The sequence below is a fragment of the Anas platyrhynchos genome, chromosome 1 (assembly GCF_047663525.1).
Source record: "Anas platyrhynchos isolate ZD024472 breed Pekin duck chromosome 1, IASCAAS_PekinDuck_T2T, whole genome shotgun sequence".
Lineage (NCBI taxonomy): Eukaryota > Metazoa > Chordata > Aves > Anseriformes > Anatidae > Anas > Anas platyrhynchos.
The window spans coordinates 1,807,729-1,824,638 of record NC_092587.1 but is presented as its reverse complement, the minus strand read 5'-3'; the positions used below and the strand labels follow the sequence as shown (position 1 = coordinate 1,824,638).

General features: G+C 52.8%; 2 protein-coding genes across 2 annotated transcripts; one reads left to right on the top strand and one right to left on the bottom strand.

Annotated features, from left to right (window-relative positions):
* The first annotated feature begins 3,363 nt into the window (after window positions 1-3,363).
* Window positions 3,364-4,423, top strand: LOC101805317 (calmodulin, striated muscle). The gene is made up of 2 exons (XM_027461432.3): window positions 3,364-3,939; window positions 4,125-4,423. The coding sequence occupies exon 1, from the start codon at window positions 3,469-3,471 to the stop codon at window positions 3,916-3,918; it is 450 nt and encodes a 149-aa protein (XP_027317233.1). The 5' UTR covers window positions 3,364-3,468; the 3' UTR covers window positions 3,919-3,939; window positions 4,125-4,423.
* A 4,511-nt stretch (window positions 4,424-8,934) lies between these two features.
* Window positions 8,935-16,459, bottom strand: ASB13 (ankyrin repeat and SOCS box containing 13). The gene is made up of 6 exons (XM_072040170.1): window positions 16,311-16,459; window positions 14,590-14,777; window positions 13,642-13,792; window positions 12,946-13,080; window positions 11,437-11,628; window positions 8,935-10,444 (listed from the first exon to the last, which is right to left on the bottom strand). The coding sequence occupies exons 1-6, from the start codon at window positions 16,351-16,353 to the stop codon at window positions 10,317-10,319; spliced, it is 837 nt and encodes a 278-aa protein (XP_071896271.1). The 5' UTR covers window positions 16,354-16,459; the 3' UTR covers window positions 8,935-10,316.
* Between the last annotated feature and the right edge of the window lie 451 nt (window positions 16,460-16,910).

The following is a 16,910-nucleotide window of genomic DNA, read 5'->3' as shown; positions in this document are numbered from 1 at the left end:
ACAGCTCCCAAACCACCCCACAACCCCGGCGGGGAAAAAGGTGTCCCTGTTTAGTGAGTGTTTAGAAATAAATCCCTGAGCTGGAGGAGAACGTGGCTGGACAGGCCTGGGGAGCACCCTGGGGAGGCTCTCCGGAGGCGAATTACGAGTGGTGATGATGAAATCACCCCGAAATCACCCCAAAATCTGCGGGCTGCCCGCGTAGGGCACGGCTTTGTGTTTGCCTCCCCATTTTCGACCCCTGAATTTGACTTTGAAGCTGGAGGGAGGCTTAGGAGCGAGGCGCCTTGAAGGAAAGCTCCTTTTGCAGACCCACACACGCAAAAAAAAAGCTTCGGGGAGCTGCGGGGGCACACGGCTCGGCCTCAAAGGAGAGGAAATCCTGCGGTGAGGCGCGGACAGAGCTCGCTTTGCTCTTCACGCAGCCGAGACTTGGCCGCGAGCCGCCTTGCCCCCGCTCGGCGCTGGGCCCGCGCGCTCCCCGGGACAAAACCGCAGCACGGCCGCCGCCTCCGCCCTCGCTCTGCTAGACTAAACACGCCGGGGCTGCCTGGCTGCCAGCAGGTCCTGGCCCTCTCTTCTTTCTCCTTCTTCCTCTCCTTCTCCTCCTTCTCCCTCTCCTCTCCTTCTCCTTGTCTTCTCCCTCTCCTCTCCTTCTCCTTGTCCTCTCCCTCTCTCTCCCCCTCTCCTTTCTCCTTCTCCCTCTCCTTCTCCCCTCCTTCTCCTCTCTTCTCCCTCTCTTCCTTTCTCCTTCTTCTCCTCCTCTCTTCTTCGTTCTCCCTCTCCTTCTCCCTCATCTCCCTCTCCCTCTCCTCCTCCTTCTTCTCCTCCTTCCCCTTTCTCATCTCCCTCTTCTTCTCCTTCTCCTTCCTCTCCCTCTCCTTCTTTCTCCTTCCCTTCCTGTCTTCTCTCTCCCTCTCCTTCTCCCTCTCCCTCTCCTTCTTTCTCCCTCTCCTCCTCCCCTCCTTCTCCTCTCTTCTCCTCTCTTCCTCTCCTCTTTTCTTCTCCCTTTTCTCCTTCTCCCTCTCTCTCCCTTTTCTCCTCCTTCTCCTTCCTCATCTCCTTCTCCCTCTCCTTCTCTCTTCTCCCTCTCCCTCCCCTCTTTTCATCTCCTTATCCTTCTCCTCCATCTCCCTCTTCCTCTTCTCTCCTTCTTTTTCTTCTTCTCTTTCCCTTTTCTCTTCCGTTTCCCCTTTTCCTTCTCCTTTTCTCCTTCTCCCTCCCCCTTTCCTCTTTCCTTCTCTCTCTCCTTCTCTTTCTCCCCCTCTCCCTCTTCTTCCTCTTCTCTCCTCCTTATCCTTATCCTACACCCCTGCCCCGAGCACCTCCCCAGCACCCCAACCCTGCTCTGCTCCACAGGGACACCTGGCAGGTCCTTTTGGGTTAGAAAAACACAACTTTGGGCATGCAGACCCCGTTGTTTGCTCCCGTTTTTTGGGAAACCTCACCAAAACCTCAACCACAAACCGCAAAAACTCGTCGGGGAAAGCAAACCCAGACACATCTGCGCTTGTGGTACAAGCCACATGGGTCGGGATAATTCATCAGGATGCTTCCAAACATTCATTTTGGGGATTTTTTTAGCCATTTTGGGGGGTCAGACCGCCTTAAGGCAGATGTTGGGGTAGGGTTGAGCAGCAAAACACCGCACGAGACTGCGACGCCCATCAGCGTCCTCCCCCTGCTCCATCAGGATTTTATGGGCCAGCAGGCGGGTTGAGGAGGTTAATTAGCCTGCCGTGCTAATGAGGTTGTAATTAAGTATGGTCAAAATCAAGGGCTGGCCCGACCTCCTCCCAGATTGGGTGGCAATTTGGGATGGGCAGGGGGAGGCAGAGGGTGATGGGGAGGGGAAGGGTGGGGATGGGGGTGAGAGATGGGGAGGTGCTGGGTGCTGCTGGTGGGTACTGGTGGGTACTGGTCCTACCCACCTGGGTACTGGTCCTACCAAAACCTGGGAAAACACCCCCCAAAAAAAAAAAAACAAAGCATCTGCCGCTGCCAGCCTCTCCCAGCCACCCCCAAACCAGCCCCCGCTCCCCAGCCCAGCACTTTCCTGTCCCGCCCGGGGCTCTTTCACAATTTTTGATTCATTTTTGGAGCAGAAGAGCGGGCAGAAAACCAAGGGAGGGCCTCCCCTCCCCGAAACGCGCTCGCCGTGCCTCTCGCCAGACAGGTTCCCAGCACGGGCTCAGCCAATTCCTCCCCGCCTCTGCGATGCTTTTCATGCCAAGAGTTTTTTTTTATTTTTCCAGGTGAGGTTTTCCTCAAGCTGGTCGCCCCCTCCCAAATTTTGTCCCACCTGGAAGCCCCACTTCCCACGTTGTCCCATGGCTCTGTTTCGTGGCATTCCCTTCGAATCCCAGCTTTCATTCCTCACCGGGGAAATTTGGGGAGAATTAGTGTTTTTTTCCTGGAGCCCAGAAAGGCAAAATATCTTCTGCTGCTCAGCCAGGTCATCTGGTCTGTTTGGTCCTTGGTCCAGCTGGTGGCATTCGCTTGGCTGTTTTGGGCACGTAGCAAAAAAAGGAAGAGATGGGTGGGTGGGTGGGTGGATGGATGGATGGATGGATGGGTGGATGGATGGATGGATGGATGGATGGATGGATGGATGGATGGATGGATGGATGGATGGATGGATGAACGAAGACGTAAATGGATGGTTGGGTGACTATGGATGGATGGCGATGGATGGATGGATGGTTAGTTGACATTGGATGGATGGATGGACATGTGGATGGATGAATGAATACATAAATGGATGTTTGGGTGAAGATGGATGGATGGATGGATGGATGGATGGATGGATGGATGGATGGATGGATGGATGGATGGATGGATAAATGAATACATGGATGGTTGGGTGACTATGGATGGATGGTTAGTTGACGATGGATGGATGGGTGGAATCCAATGGCTGGCTGGCTGGCTGGCTGGCTGGCTGGAAGGATGGATGGATGGATGGATGGAAGGAATGTAGATGGGTAAAAGAAAGGCCACACGGATGGATGGTTGAGTGGATGCACGGACAGTTGGCTGGCTGGATGGACAGACGGATGGACAGCAAAACTGACCTCATCACCACGTGCTTCTGAACCTCACTGCCGTGAGAGACGAGCAAAAACTGAAAGCAGCACGTCACGAGGTGGTTAACCCTCACCCAGCCCGGGGCTAACCCCTGACTAACCAGGGCATGAGCCTCCGCACGGCCACCTCAACCCCCTCGGGGGCCACGCGGATGTTCCCGGGGAGCCCGGACGAGGCATCACGGCTGACTCAGATCCCCGTCAGCGTCGGCAGCTGGGCTCTGCCTGGACCTGCACGAGCAAGGAGCTCCCTGAAGGCTTCAGCTCCTCCTTTTCCTCCTCCGGGAGAGGGAGGACGGAGGGAGGAGGCCCCCATCCGCACCTCCCCGCCGGCGCTGCGTGCCGGGGCAGAGCCGCGTGCGAGCGGGGAGAGGGGGACACCATGGCCGAGCGGCTGTCGGAGGAGCAGATCGCCGAGTTCAAGGAGGCTTTTTCCCTTTTCGACCGCGACGGCGACGGCTGCATCACCACCAAGGAGCTGGGCACCGTCATGCGCTCGCTGGGGCAGAACCCCACCGAGGCGGAGCTGCAGGACATGGTGGGCGAGGTGGACGCCGACGGCAGCGGCACCATCGACTTCCCCGAGTTCCTCTCGCTGATGGCGAGGAAGATGAGGGACTCGGACAGCGAGGAGGAGATCCGCGAGGCCTTCCGCGTCTTCGACAAGGACGGCAACGGCTACATCAGCGCGGCCGAGCTGCGGCACGTCATGACCAACCTGGGCGAGAAGCTGACGGACGAGGAGGTGGACGAGATGATCAAGGAGGCCGACTGCAACAACGACGGGCAGGTCAACTACGAGGAGTTCGTGAGGATGATGACGGAGAAGTGACCTTCATCCCCCAGCCCGCAGGTAATTAGCCGGGACGAAGCTTTGCGCCCAGCCAGGGGGCAGGGGTGGGGGGTCACCATCTCCCTGGGAATGGGACCCCAAATTTCTCCTTCTCCCCTATCTCAATGGTTAGAAATTTGGATGTTCGTGGTGTTTTCTTATTTTTTATTTTATATATTTTATTTTTCCTTTGTTTTTTTTCATAGGGAACCGAGGCCGTGGTGGCCCCCAGCCCTTCCACCCCCTCCCTGCCTTCTCTCCACCATCCTGGGCTGGAAAATCCTCCTTTATCCCTGCTGGAGCATCACCAGCCAGCGTCTGCATCGGATGCGGGCATCCCCCCCCCAGCAGGACAGGGCTCGGGGACCCTGCTCCCCCCCCGGGATGCTGATGGACATGAGGGTTTCCCCCAAAAATGCATCCCCCTGTATCCATGGAGGGGATAGAGGCCACCGCGTGTCCCCCAGCACTGCGCCGAGCCCAATAAAATGTCCCCCCCCCCAATTTTCCGGGTGGCTGCCAGAGCTTTTTTTGGCTTCTCTTTGCGGCTAATCCCCCCCCCAAAAAAAAAAGAAGACCACCATTGGTGGGGTAACAGGGCTGGGGACGGGACCCGTGTCACCCCCATCCCCTTTCCCCCATCCTTTAACCCCACGAGCTAGGGAAATGCCCCACGTGGTGCCTCAGCGCCCTGCCCATGGGTTGTGGCCACCACACCCCAAATCCCTTCACTTTTGGGGGCTGCTGGCTTCACCCATCCTCCAGTTCACCCCATTTTTATCTCCAGAGGATTGGTGGGGGGTGAATTTAGCCCCAAAACCCCATCCCAAACAAAGTCAGGACAGGAATCGCCTTTCCCAGCTGTCACCCACCCCACAGCCCTCCCCGTGACTCAGTTTCCCTACAAAGAGGGCGAAACCCAACCGCAGCAGCTCTCCCACTGCTGGCCGGGGCGGTTTCCTTTCTCTATTTGGAGGCTTTGGAAAGAGGATTAATTACAATGGGCCTCATTAACGCTCAGTCACTAACGAACCAAGCGCCCCGTGCCAGCACCCAGCGCCTTCACCACGCGCTGCCCTCTTGCTCGCGCACAGCCCCGCAGCAGACACAAAACAAGCATTTCTGGCCCCAAAAAAAAAAAAAAACAGCCTGGAAAAATCGAGACAATCAACGGGGTCACACCAGGCTATCGTACCGAGCCGCTAAAATTAGACCTTCCCCAAAAAAATGCGATTATTTATTAATGCGCTGCTCCGGAGGCGAAGCGGCGCGCGGTATTTTTGGGGCTGACCTTTTCTCCTTCTGTTCCGGGGCTGTTTAATTATCAGCCCGTTTTTCACGCCGCTCCTCCTGGGCTGTTTTTCTTAATGACGGCCTTAAACGAGAGGCTGGAGCCCGGCCAGGAACGCCAGCACCCTCGTCGGCATCTCTCAGCCTGGGGAAAGCGCCCAATTTCGCCCTTTTTTTTACCCAATTTGGGCTCCCGGCGGCTTGGCACCGTTTCCCCTGGCACTTTTTGGGATGGAAAGACAGACGGATGGACGGATGGATGGAGGTTTGGCATCACCAAAAGAGGTCATTTTGTTCCCCAAATCTGGCTTTCGAGGCCCAAATTTTAGGGATGGGGCTGGTGGAAAGGGGCCAGGATCTGGCCCCAAGCTCGCACCCCGCCCCGTGACTCACCGGGAGGCTGGGATCCGGCCTTCGTTAATAATTACGTTAATTGAGCCGCCCTCGGAGATGCAGTAGAAGGGGGTGGCCATGGGGTGCCAAATGGCAGAAACCTGCAGGTTTCACCCCAAAACCTCACCATGGGGACAGTGGGGTGGGGACCTGGGAAATCCTCCAGGGTGGGACCTTGGTGAGGGGCACCTGGGGTGGGACCCAGGGGTTATGTGGGGTGGCAAATTGGGGCCACCTGGCAAGGGGAGACCTGGAGTTTTACATATTTTGGGGATTTTTGTTCTCTGAAATGGTGTTTCTGGGGGATACGCAGCTCGCGAGCCCCCATGGGGAGGGGAGATGGGAGAAGCTTCACCTGCAGCGCTGGGTCAGCCCCAAATCCGCCCCGTTCCCGCAGATTTTAGCAGAAATATTTTGATGTTTCTGCTAAATGTTTGTTTTAAAACGTGACGTTTGTTTTCAAAACATCAAATATTGGTCCAATGACTTCTGCAGCCCCGCTGGAGGCACTGAAAGGCTTTCCTCTGAGCTCCCAAAGGGCATTAAAAAAAGGCAGGGATTTTTTTTTTCCCCATTTTTCCCCGTTTTGCTCCTCTTCCATGGAGTCCTGGCCTTGTCCCCAGCAAGAGCTCTGCTCTTCGTGGAGGCGATGTGCAGGGAGGGAAGGCGGCTGCCTGAGGGAAGGGGAGGCCCCTTGGCATCTGCACCAACTCCCAGCCCTCCTGCAGAAAGGGAGGATGAAAAAAGGAAAAAAGAAGAAGAAAAAAGAAAAAAGAAAGAAAAAGAAAGAAAAGGAAAGAAAAAGAAAGAAAAAGAAAGAAAAAGAAAGAAAAAGAAAGAAAAAGAAAGAAAAAGAAAAAGGCTGCAAAAAGGGAAGGCTGAGGCTGAAAAAAAAAAAAAGTGCAAAAAGAAGGGAGACTGCAGAAAAAGAGGCTGGGAAAAAAAGGATAAAAAAGGCTGCAAAAAAAAGAGGATGAAAAAAAAGAGGCTGCAAAAAGGGAAGGCTGAAAAAATAAAGGGAGGCTGCACAAAAAATGAGGTTGCAAAAAAAGAGTGAAAAAATAAGAGGCTGTAAAAAAAAGGCTAAAAAAAGAGGCTGTAAAAAAAGGGAGGCTAAAAAAAAGGAGGTTGCAAAAAAAGAGGCTGGAAAAAAAAAAAGGAGGCTAATAAAAGAGTGAAAAAATAAGAGATTGTAAAAAAAAGCTAAAAAAAAGAGGCTGAAAAAAAAAAGAGGGTGCAGAACAGGAAGGATGCAAAAATAAAATATTAAAAAAAAAAAAAGGAGGCTGCAAAAAGGGCAGAAAAAGGGGAGGATGGAAAAAAAAAAGGGAGACTGCAGAGACAGAGGCTGGAAAAAAAAAAGAGGCTGAAAAAAAAAGAGGCTGTAAAAAAAAGGCTAAAAGAAAAAAAAAAAAAAAAGAGAGGCTGCCAAAGAGGGAGCTTGCAAAAAGAGGGGAGGCTGTGAAAAAGGAGAGGCTGTGAAAAAGTGGGGAAAAAGTATTTTTTTTGCAGCTCCAGGTTGGCAGGGAGTGGGATGCCCGTGGAGAAGAGCTGAGCTGGGTTCCCCTCCAGAGAGGGGAGTAAATAACCAAGCGTGGCAAAAAATAGAATAGAAAAATAATTAAATAAAATAAAATAAAATAAAATAAAATAAAATAAAATAAAATAAAATAAAATAAAATAAAATAAAATAAAATAAAATAAAATAAAATAAAATAAAATAAAATAAAATAATAAAGCCTGGCAACAAGCTGGGGACACGTCCATCCATTCGTCCCTTCCAGGGATGCCACCTGTGGTTGGCACCTTGGGAAGGGGCCAGGATTTGGGTTTTTTCAGCCCAAAACGATGCTGACGAGGAGCAGCTCCGCAGGGGCTAACGGGGAGCAGGAGGAGGCCACAGCCAAGCGGGTCCAGGCTCCATCCCAGCACCATTGGGGTATTTAATGGGAAATAAATCACCCCATGAACCTCTGCCCCAGATGTTGGAAGCCCCCCCAGGGCCACAGCGGGGATTTGGGGACTTTTCCCTCCCCTGCTCTCTGGGTTTTTGCTTGATTCCTGCTTTTTTTCCCCAAAAAAACACACCACGCCCCCACGCCCTGAGCCAAATCAGCGGGGATTTGGGTACTGGGGGATCTGAGGAGCTCCAAAAAGGTTTTAAAAGGCGGTGGATTGGAGCCCGGAGCTAGAGGAGAGCCAAGAGCTTTGCGGGGGCAGGTTGTCATCACCCTTAATTTTCATGCAGGATTAGGAAAAACGCAATTAAAGGGGAAAAAAAAATAAAAAAGGGTGAAGTAGGGCCCAAGGGGGCAGAGTTTAGGGCTGTAAGAGCTGCTGGGAGCACGCTGCTTTGATGGGTTTTTGGTGAGCCCGACGAGGGAGCAGCACCGCTGGGGAAGGGGTTTCCTCCATCCCAGCTCTTCAGCAGGGATTGGGGATTGATATTTGGGAGGAATATGAATATTTTGGGGCTTTTTATTTCCTCCAGCATCCCCTCCAGCTCTCAGCCACCATCAGCCAAATCCCGGCATCCCTCTGCAAAAAAATAAAAAATAAAACCAGCGAAGGCAGAAGCCCAAAAACCACACAGACAGGAGCCCTTAAAAATCCCTTGTAACAGGAACCCTTAAAAATCAGATAATCTGATAAAAACACACATAAAAAAAACACAAATCACATCTTTGTGTTGTGCCGGACTCCTCCTGGAGTGAGGTCAGAGCTTTCCAAGCCCGTGTCTCAGTCCCTAAAGGGATGTTTGCAGGGCACCTGGGACCACAGGCACGAGCTGCGGCTGTGTTGTTGGGTGAAAAATTACTTTTTTAATTATTATGTGCAGGAAACGTGAGGATTTTGTCCCGCTGCAGCAGCGTGGAGGGCAGAGCCTGCCCCTAATGCCAGGCCAGGCAAGCCAGGTGGGTGTAATTTAGGTTTCTGGAGATCCCCAGTGTTCATGAGCGGGGCCAGAAGTAGCCAGGCCCTATTTTGCACCTGGATTTCCCAAATGGGATGGGAACGGGGTTATTTCAGACGGCTGGAACCCATAATGAGGCCCTACAACACCCAAACCCTCAGGGACTGCCACTGAAACACCAAAGGAATCCGGCACTGGCCCGTCCCTATAAACCCAGAGTGAATCGGGGCTTTGGGATCTTCCAAATCCTTTATCACTCACCCTGGCCAAGGGGTAAATCACGGAGGAGAACTGTGCAGGACTCATCACAGCTGCTCGAGCAGCTCCAGGAAATTTTCTCCTAGGGTTAAAGACGAATAAAAACCGACACGACTCGAGGAACCCGTCAGCGAGGTGACTCGGAGGGAAGAAAGGGAACAGAAAGGGAACTGGTCGCTTTATTTTGGGTGGTCGGGAGAGGTTTTGGGTTGGGTTTACAGTGGAAACGTGGACTTGGCCATTTTCGGTATTTCAACAGCTCAGGCAATGTTGAGAAAGCAGCCTAACGAGGAAGCTTTTGGTGAAGGATACACTAAAAACCTTTACGCGGGGGTGAATCCCACAACAAACACCTCCAGAGCTTCCCTGAGCGCCTCGAAAATTTCACATTTCTGGTATTTCAGACACACAAAAAAAAAAAAAACAACAGGTAGAGTAGGTAGAGTAACAGACAGTCCTACAAAGAGCACAACCTCCAAAGCTTTCAGTGCCAGTTCTACACGAAAAAAAAAAAAATCCACAAAAGGGGTGAGGGGGGAACGAGCCTAACCAAAAATTAAAAAAACGAAGCGATTTAGTGGTCAACATTAAAGTGCATTCGGCTCCACGGCAGCTCTTTAACCCTGTGCTTACAACGTTTTCCCCTCCGTTGTGAGGCTGAGCACTGTTAAGGGTGCAGGAGCGGCGGGCAGGAGGCAAGCTGCCGGTTATTCCCAGCGTGAAGGAGGGTGAGAGCCCTGAGTTAGAGGATTTCTGAACACGTGCTGTCATTCGGGGCAGGAATTTGCTCTCATCGCGGCACCAGGACTTGCCACGGGGGCATCAGGGAGCTTCATCCCTTCCCCACCACCTCTCCCAGCTCACAGCACCCGACCCAGGGCTGGTTCCTGCTGTCAGAGGCACCAGAAGCAAGAGGCAATTCGCCTCCAGCTGCAGCACGCAGCTCACACGAGCCTCGTCCCGTGGCTTGCGGTGGTTCTTGCTCGAGTTTTTAACACCGAGGCTCCCTGTGTTCCCCTTTCAGAAGCACAGCCACCCGTGTCCGAGTGTTATCACCTCTAAATCCCTTTGCAGGCAGCAGACAGGCGCTCCAAAAGCACCGTGGAGCATCCCAACGCAGCCATCTAAAACAGGAGACATGAATCACGCTCGCCGAGTATCCATTTCTCTCCGCTGACTGCAAAGGGAGCCTGGCTAGATCACCCGGAGACGCGTTAAGGAGAGGGACGGCTAAAATTAGGTGAGGCTAATCCCGTGCCAAGAGTGAGCACTGCAGCCTGGAACGCGGCGGCAGCCTCAGAGATCCCCCAGGGAGAGGCTGGGGCTGCAGGTCGGGGCTGCACCTTGCCTCGAGTCCGTCTCTGCCCGAAACAGAGAAGAGGGAGGGGAGCGAGGTGCTGCCTCGTGAATACTTATTTACATCGGGGTTTTGCTTCGGTTCAAATTCATTTCTCGTGGGGAGGTAGAAGAGAAAGAGACGGATGCTTCATGCTGTGCGAGCTAAAGCCACTGTCCTGTCCTTTGCCGGTCACCTTCAGCCCTGTCAGTTGTAGGACAGGTACTGGATTAATCGCTGAGGGATGTTTAGCTTGGCAATCTTCTCCAGTGCCCGCTGCCCGGCAGCTTTCCTCACCGTAACCCTGCAGAGCTGTGACAGGCTCAGGGGAGTTTCTGAAACGAGAAAAAAAAGGGTGCACGGTTAGTGCTGCAGCTCAGCAGCCTCGAGCCCAGATGTCGATGCACGCACGCACACACAGGCAGAATCAGGATCAGGGACTTTGCTCCTGGTGTTGTCAGACCTAACGAGCTCCTATCCCCGCCCCCAAAAGCCTCGAGAGTCACCAGCCTCCAAGATTCAGATCTGTCCTGAATTTAACCACACAATTTCAAAAAAAAATAATCTATTTAGTTAGCACGGTGTTGTTACAACGACCTGCATTAAAAAGCAGCCACACACGCAGCTCTGCAGCTGAGCTGAGAGGGCAGTAAGCCCTGGCGAGGTGTAAGAAGTATTTATTGAGCATTTTAAGGCTCTTCACCCAGCTCTGCCAGGGCCAGAACAGGATGCTTTGCTGCGCTCTGAAAGCAGTGAATAATTCAGAGAGACTCCTACACGGAGAACAGGAGTCAGGGAGAGAAGGGGCTGTAAGGTGCTCGCTGTGCAGAGAGCTGTAAAGCCAGGAAAGATTTTTAGGATCGTGCAGTGCTGTGGGTTTGAAGCATGCAAATGTACAGAAGGGTTTGTGAATCCCACTTCTGAGGTCCTCAAAGACCTGAAGTCATCCTCAAACCTCAAATGTCTCCTCCAAAAGCAGCCAGCCAATGCAGCTGAAGTTTAACACATTCCCTGCCTTGCACAGAACGAATTTTCATTGATTTCCTTGATCTGACTTAAGGCCCCGAAGTGAAAATGCTGACGCTGACACACGAGAGGGACCTGAATTCGGCGAGGGCAAGATTTGGGCCATCTTACCTCTGTCATTCACCCCCAACCAAGCAGAGCTAGCCTTCAGCCATCTGGCTTACGTTTATCACCCAGAACTCTACACCTTCCTAGGGAGATGATCAGGTATCTACGCATCAAAGTGGACTGGGAATCTTGATATGGTGCAACGGAGCCATCAGTCACCGAATTCCCAGGGAAGGGATCGTATCTCACTCACTTTCGTAGTACTCGAAGCACTTTGCTGTGGGGCTGCTGCTCCAGGTGTAATCCGATGGCTTCTTGCCTCGGTTGTCCCTCGCGTAGATGTTTCCTCCGAACTCAATCAGCATTTCCACCAGGTCCACGTTTTTCACTTTTGCTGCGTGGTGAAGGGCCGTCTCGTGGAGTTTAGCAGCGTTCACGTTTGCCCCTGAGACCAGAAAGGAAAACAAACCCGTTTACGAGAGCCTCACTTGACCCAAATGTAAGGAGTGGTTGAAGTGGAGGGAAAAAAAAATAAATGCTATTAACACACGTACGAGCGGCGAGAATGAGATCCAAACAAAACAGCACAAACAGGAAACCAAAGTGCTGAACAAGTTCTCCGTGCTGGCAATGCCTGGGTTTTCTTCTCCAGCTTTATGTTTTCCTTGCAGAGAAAGGATTTTGGTCAATTTACTAGGTAAATGAGCTGCTGAGTGTGAAGTTCTGAAACCAGCAGAGCCATTTCGGTCATCTCAGCGGAGCACTCACTCTCGAGGCAAACAGGACCCTCCCTGTTAACTATTTGAACAGAAACCCAAGCTCACAAGCTGTGGAAGCTCTCCAGCAGACATTACTGAGGCTTTGCTTAGATATTTTGGCTAAGAAAATTGGGCTTTAATTAGCTGACAACAAAAGGTCTTTCTAATGCCTCCAAAACTTGTGATATTTTCCCTGTCAACTGATTTGTTCAGTGCAGGTGAGCTGAACCTCGTCGAGTTCATAGAGCTGATTCTTTTGTATCTACATCTGAGCTAGCCACACTCCTCCGAGTTAATGGAGCTAAATGTCTCAGGAATTAATTAGTATAATCTGAAGATGGGTGCACAAGAACTGGAGGGATAGGAAACAAGCTGGCTTAGCTGCCCGATTTCCAGACAAGTCACATTCCACAAAACAAATCGTCCCCGGGGCCAAATCACCTCTTGGTAAGCAGGGGCAAAAGCAAGAAGCTCAGCTCCAAGCTCCCTGCAAATGAGCAGCAAGAAAGCTGGGAGGTGAAAGCTGGAGCACGCGGCACCGACTTGAAATTCCAGCCAGCTCCTCTAGGCATAACGCTAAGCAGATCTCCCAGAGGCATGAGGTGACTTCACCTCTGCTTTTTTTGGACATCATCAAACTCTTAACATCTATGCAAAGCCACAGGAACACGTCAGCACAGCTGAACGCACGCACACCAGCTGGTATTGCTGGGATGTTGATCCAGAGGGGTGAAGATTTAGGATTTTTTTATTAAAATAGGACAGTGAAACCATCGCTGGAGTCATCCTGAGCTGGATTTTGACAGGCATCTGCTAAAAAAATTGCTTAAGCATTAGGCTTTGCTCAGTTAAAGGTGACCAAAGTGGAAGGTTTTGCCTACATCATGCTGGAAATGGGTAAGTTCTTGCAGAAGAATGTCACTGCAGAGCACCAGGAGGGAAATGCTGCACGTAGGCACCTCCGTAAGCTGCCTGCCCCAAAACAAACCCCGCGGCTGCCATACCTGCCTTGAGCAGCAACTTCACGCAGTCCAGATGCTCCCTGGCGCAGGCCACGTGTAGGGGAGTCCCGAAATGGCAGTCGTGGGCCTCCAAGTTGGCACCGACGTCGATGAGGAGCTGCACGCACTCTGAGCTACCTTTGGGGAGAGAAGAGACGAGTCAAAAAAAAAAGAATCCAGTTCAAATGGAGCACACTGGGATGGGCCTGAGCCCAGGCTGATCAATATTTGGGGTGGCGGATGGAAAATAAAAACGCTTGCGAGCCAAAAGGTTTTATCGCAGGATGGAGGCTGAGAACGGAGCACGAGGAAGTCACAGCTGCGTGGCAGCGAGCTACAGCTCGCAGCCTCTGCAGGGAATCATGTCAAATAAACCTGAATCCGAGGGCTGGCGCTGAATAGCACTGATGGCACTGATTCTCCTCTGCTTGCAAGAGCAACGCAGCCGGTTCAGCTCAAGGTTTGCTCACAGAGAGTCAGGAAGGCGGTGTTTTATCTGCCTAGGATCTGGTGCCACGCATTGTTTCCTCAAAGGGAGCTACGCCCGTGTAAGGTGGACATTTTCGAGCCCTAACGATCTGCTGAGCAACAACGGCCTTAATTAAGATTTTTGGTAGCTGTTTTTTTTTTTTTTTGTGGTTTTATTTTGATAAATAATCAAATAAATAATCCTCCCGCAGGAGGAGCAGGCCAGCTTACCGTTCATGCAGGCTTCATGGAGAGGGGAAGCCGTGAAGAGGGGAGGGTTCACCTTGGCCCCGTGGGACAGCAGCACCTTCACGCACTCGATGCTCCCCGAGGCGCAGGCGTCGCAGAGCGGGGTGCTGCCGTCGATATTCCTGGCGTCCACCTTCAGGGCAGAAAAACAGCCGAATATTTACAGACTGCTGCGTGGCAGCACCCTCGTTTTTTATTTCTATTAATCCCAGAACTGTGCTGAGCTCATGAAGGAGTTGGTTTATACCACCAGGAGCCTGCCTGGTGCTGTTGAACACTCCCAGGGCACAGCCAGACGCGGAACCAAATTTTGAAGGCAGCGGGCTCCAAATACGTCCAAAAAACTCTTTGGCAGATTTGTGTTTGCATAATAAAATCAGAGAAGAAATTTAAGAATAAATATAAAATTTCCTCACGCATCTACGTGTGCCCTGCTCCCCTTCTGGTTCATCCTGGATAGCTTTAGATATTTGAGTCACCTAAATTAGATTAATTAGATTTGTATTCACCCCGAACTCTGTCAATAGTCAGAGTGGGGAGAGGGGGACAGGGAAATACTTACAGGGAGTTTTAAGATCTCCTCAAGCCCAAACACCTCCTGAAGACGCTTCCCTCCCTCTGCTGACTGTCAAGAAAGCCCAGACTGCCTAAAGCTGTCTCTTAATTCACAAATTAAGAGCCTGGGTATAGATGGAGCGAATCCAGACTCCAGAAACAAATCCAGACATCACAACGAAGCGGCCTCAAGCCTTTTTTTTTTCCCTTAGGTTACCCCAAGACCCTCCTACAAGGGATGAGCACCCCAGGATCCCCTCGACCTCAACGCAGGATGAGAGAGCGGCAAGAGCTGCGGCTTCAACCCAAATCCTACAGCAAAAAATCAATCTTTGGGGCTCGTTTTCGTGGTGGAAACCAGGAGCAAACACAAACCTGGGCTCCCGCGGCCAGCAGGAGCTTGACACACTGCGTTTGGCCCCGCAGGCTCGCCTCGTGCAGGGGGGTGATGGAGTCGTAGGTGACGGCGTTGACGCAGGCGCCGCTCTCGATCAGCTGCTGCAGCTGGAGGATCTCTCCCCGCCTGGCTGCCTCGTGAACCGGCGTCCGATCGGCCCAAAAACCTACAGAGGAAGGGGGGAAAAAAGGAATTTTAAGGACACAAGTGGCCTTTGCCTATAATCCTGAGCAGGGCGTTTTGCCCTGCAGCATGAATTAAAGGTTTGCCCTATATCGCCCTCCAACATGTGTGTTGGTGGGGGAGCGGTGATGGCTCCCCACAAGCATCCTCCAAGCTCTTTCCTTCAAAAAGCCCCTTGACCCTAAATCCCCCATAAACCCCCAAACCAGACCCAAATGCCCCAAGCCAGACCCAAATCACCCCCATATGCCCCAAGCCAGACCCAAATCACCCCCATATGCCCCAAACCAGACCCAAATCACCCCCATATGCCCCAAACCAGACCCCAATGCCCCTAACCAGACTCAAACCAGCTCCAAATCCCCCAAACCAGCCCCACATGCCCTAAACCTGCCCCAAATCCCAAAAACCAATCCTAAATCTCCCAAATCAGCCCCAAACCCCAAAAACCAGCCCCATATGCCCCAAATCAGACCCAAATCCCCCCAAATCAGACCCAAACCAGCCCCCAACAACCCTAACCAACCCCCAATGCCCCAAATCAGCCCCAAATGCCCCTAACCAATCCTAAATCCCCCAAATCAGCCCCAAACCAATCCAATATCCCCCAAACCAGCCCCAAATCCCCCAAACCAGACCCAAAGCAGCCCCAGATGCCCCAAAGCAGCCCCAGATGCCCCTAACCAGACCCAGGTGCCCCTAACCAGACCCAAATCCCAAAGACCAATCCTAAATCCCCCAAATCAACCCCAAACCACCTCCAAATGTCCCAAACCAGCCCCATATCCCCCAAATCAGACCCAAATCCCCCAAATCATCCTCAAATGCCCCTAACCAATCCTAAATCCCCCAAATCAGCCCCAAAGCAGCCCCAAATGCCCCTAACCAGACCCCAATGCCCCTAACCAGACCCCAATGCCCCTAACCAGACCCCAATCCCAAAAACCAATCTTAAATCCCCCAAATCAGCCCCAAACCAGCTCCAAATGCCCCAAACCAGCCCCATATCCCCCAAATCAGCCCCAAATGCCAAAAACCAATCCTAAATCCCCCAAATCAGCCCCAAACCAGTCCGATATCCCCCAAAGCAGCCCCAAATGCCCCTAACCAGACCCCAATGCCCCTAACCAGACCCCAATGCCCCTAACCAGACCCAAATCCCAAAAAAACAATCTTAAATCCCCCAAACCAGCCCCAAAGCAGCTCCAAATGCCCCAAAGCAGCTCCAAATGCCCCAAACTAGCCCCAAATCCCCCAAATCATCCCCAAATGCCCCTAACCAATCCTAAATCCCCAAAATCAGCCCCAAATGCCCCTAACCAATCCTAAATCCCCCAAATCAGCCCCAAAACAGTCCAATATCCCCTAAACCAGTCCAATATCCCCCAAACCAGTCCAATATCCCCCAAACCAGCCCCATATGCCCCAAATCAGACCCAAATCCCCCCAAATCAGACCCAAACCAGCCCCAAATCCCCCAAATCATCCCCAAATCCCCCAAAGCAGCCCCACGCACTGATGTCGCCCCTCAGGGAGCCGCTGCCCACGGGGCTCTCCATGGCCCGGCCCTGCCTGGCCCGGAACGGCCCGAGAGGGGCTGGGACGGGACGGAACCGGGGGGGGGACGGAACGAAATGGCCGGGGCCGCCCCGGGGGATGCTGGGAGTTGTAGTTCGAGGGGGGGCGGCCATATTGGGGGAACTGGGGGGGGACTGGGGTGGGGAGAGGGGGATGGGGAGGGAAAGAGGGACTGGGGGGGGACTGGAGGGGGACTGGGAGGGGACTGGAGGGGGACTGGAGGGGGACTGGGAGAACTGGGGGAACTGGAGGAACTGGAGGAACTGGAGGGGGACTGGGGAAACTGGGGGAACTGGAGGGGGACTGGGAGAACTGGAGGGGGACTGGGGGAACTGGAGGGGGACTGGGGGAACTGGGAGAACTGGAGGGGGACTGGGAGAACTGGAGGGGTACTGGGGGAACTGGAGGGGGACTGGGGGAACTGGGAGAACTGGTGGAGGGTACTGGGGTGTGTGGAAAAGGGGACTGGGGGAACTGGGATGGGGAGAGGGGGGACTGGGGTGTGTGGGGGGGACTGGGGTGGGGGGAAATGGAGACT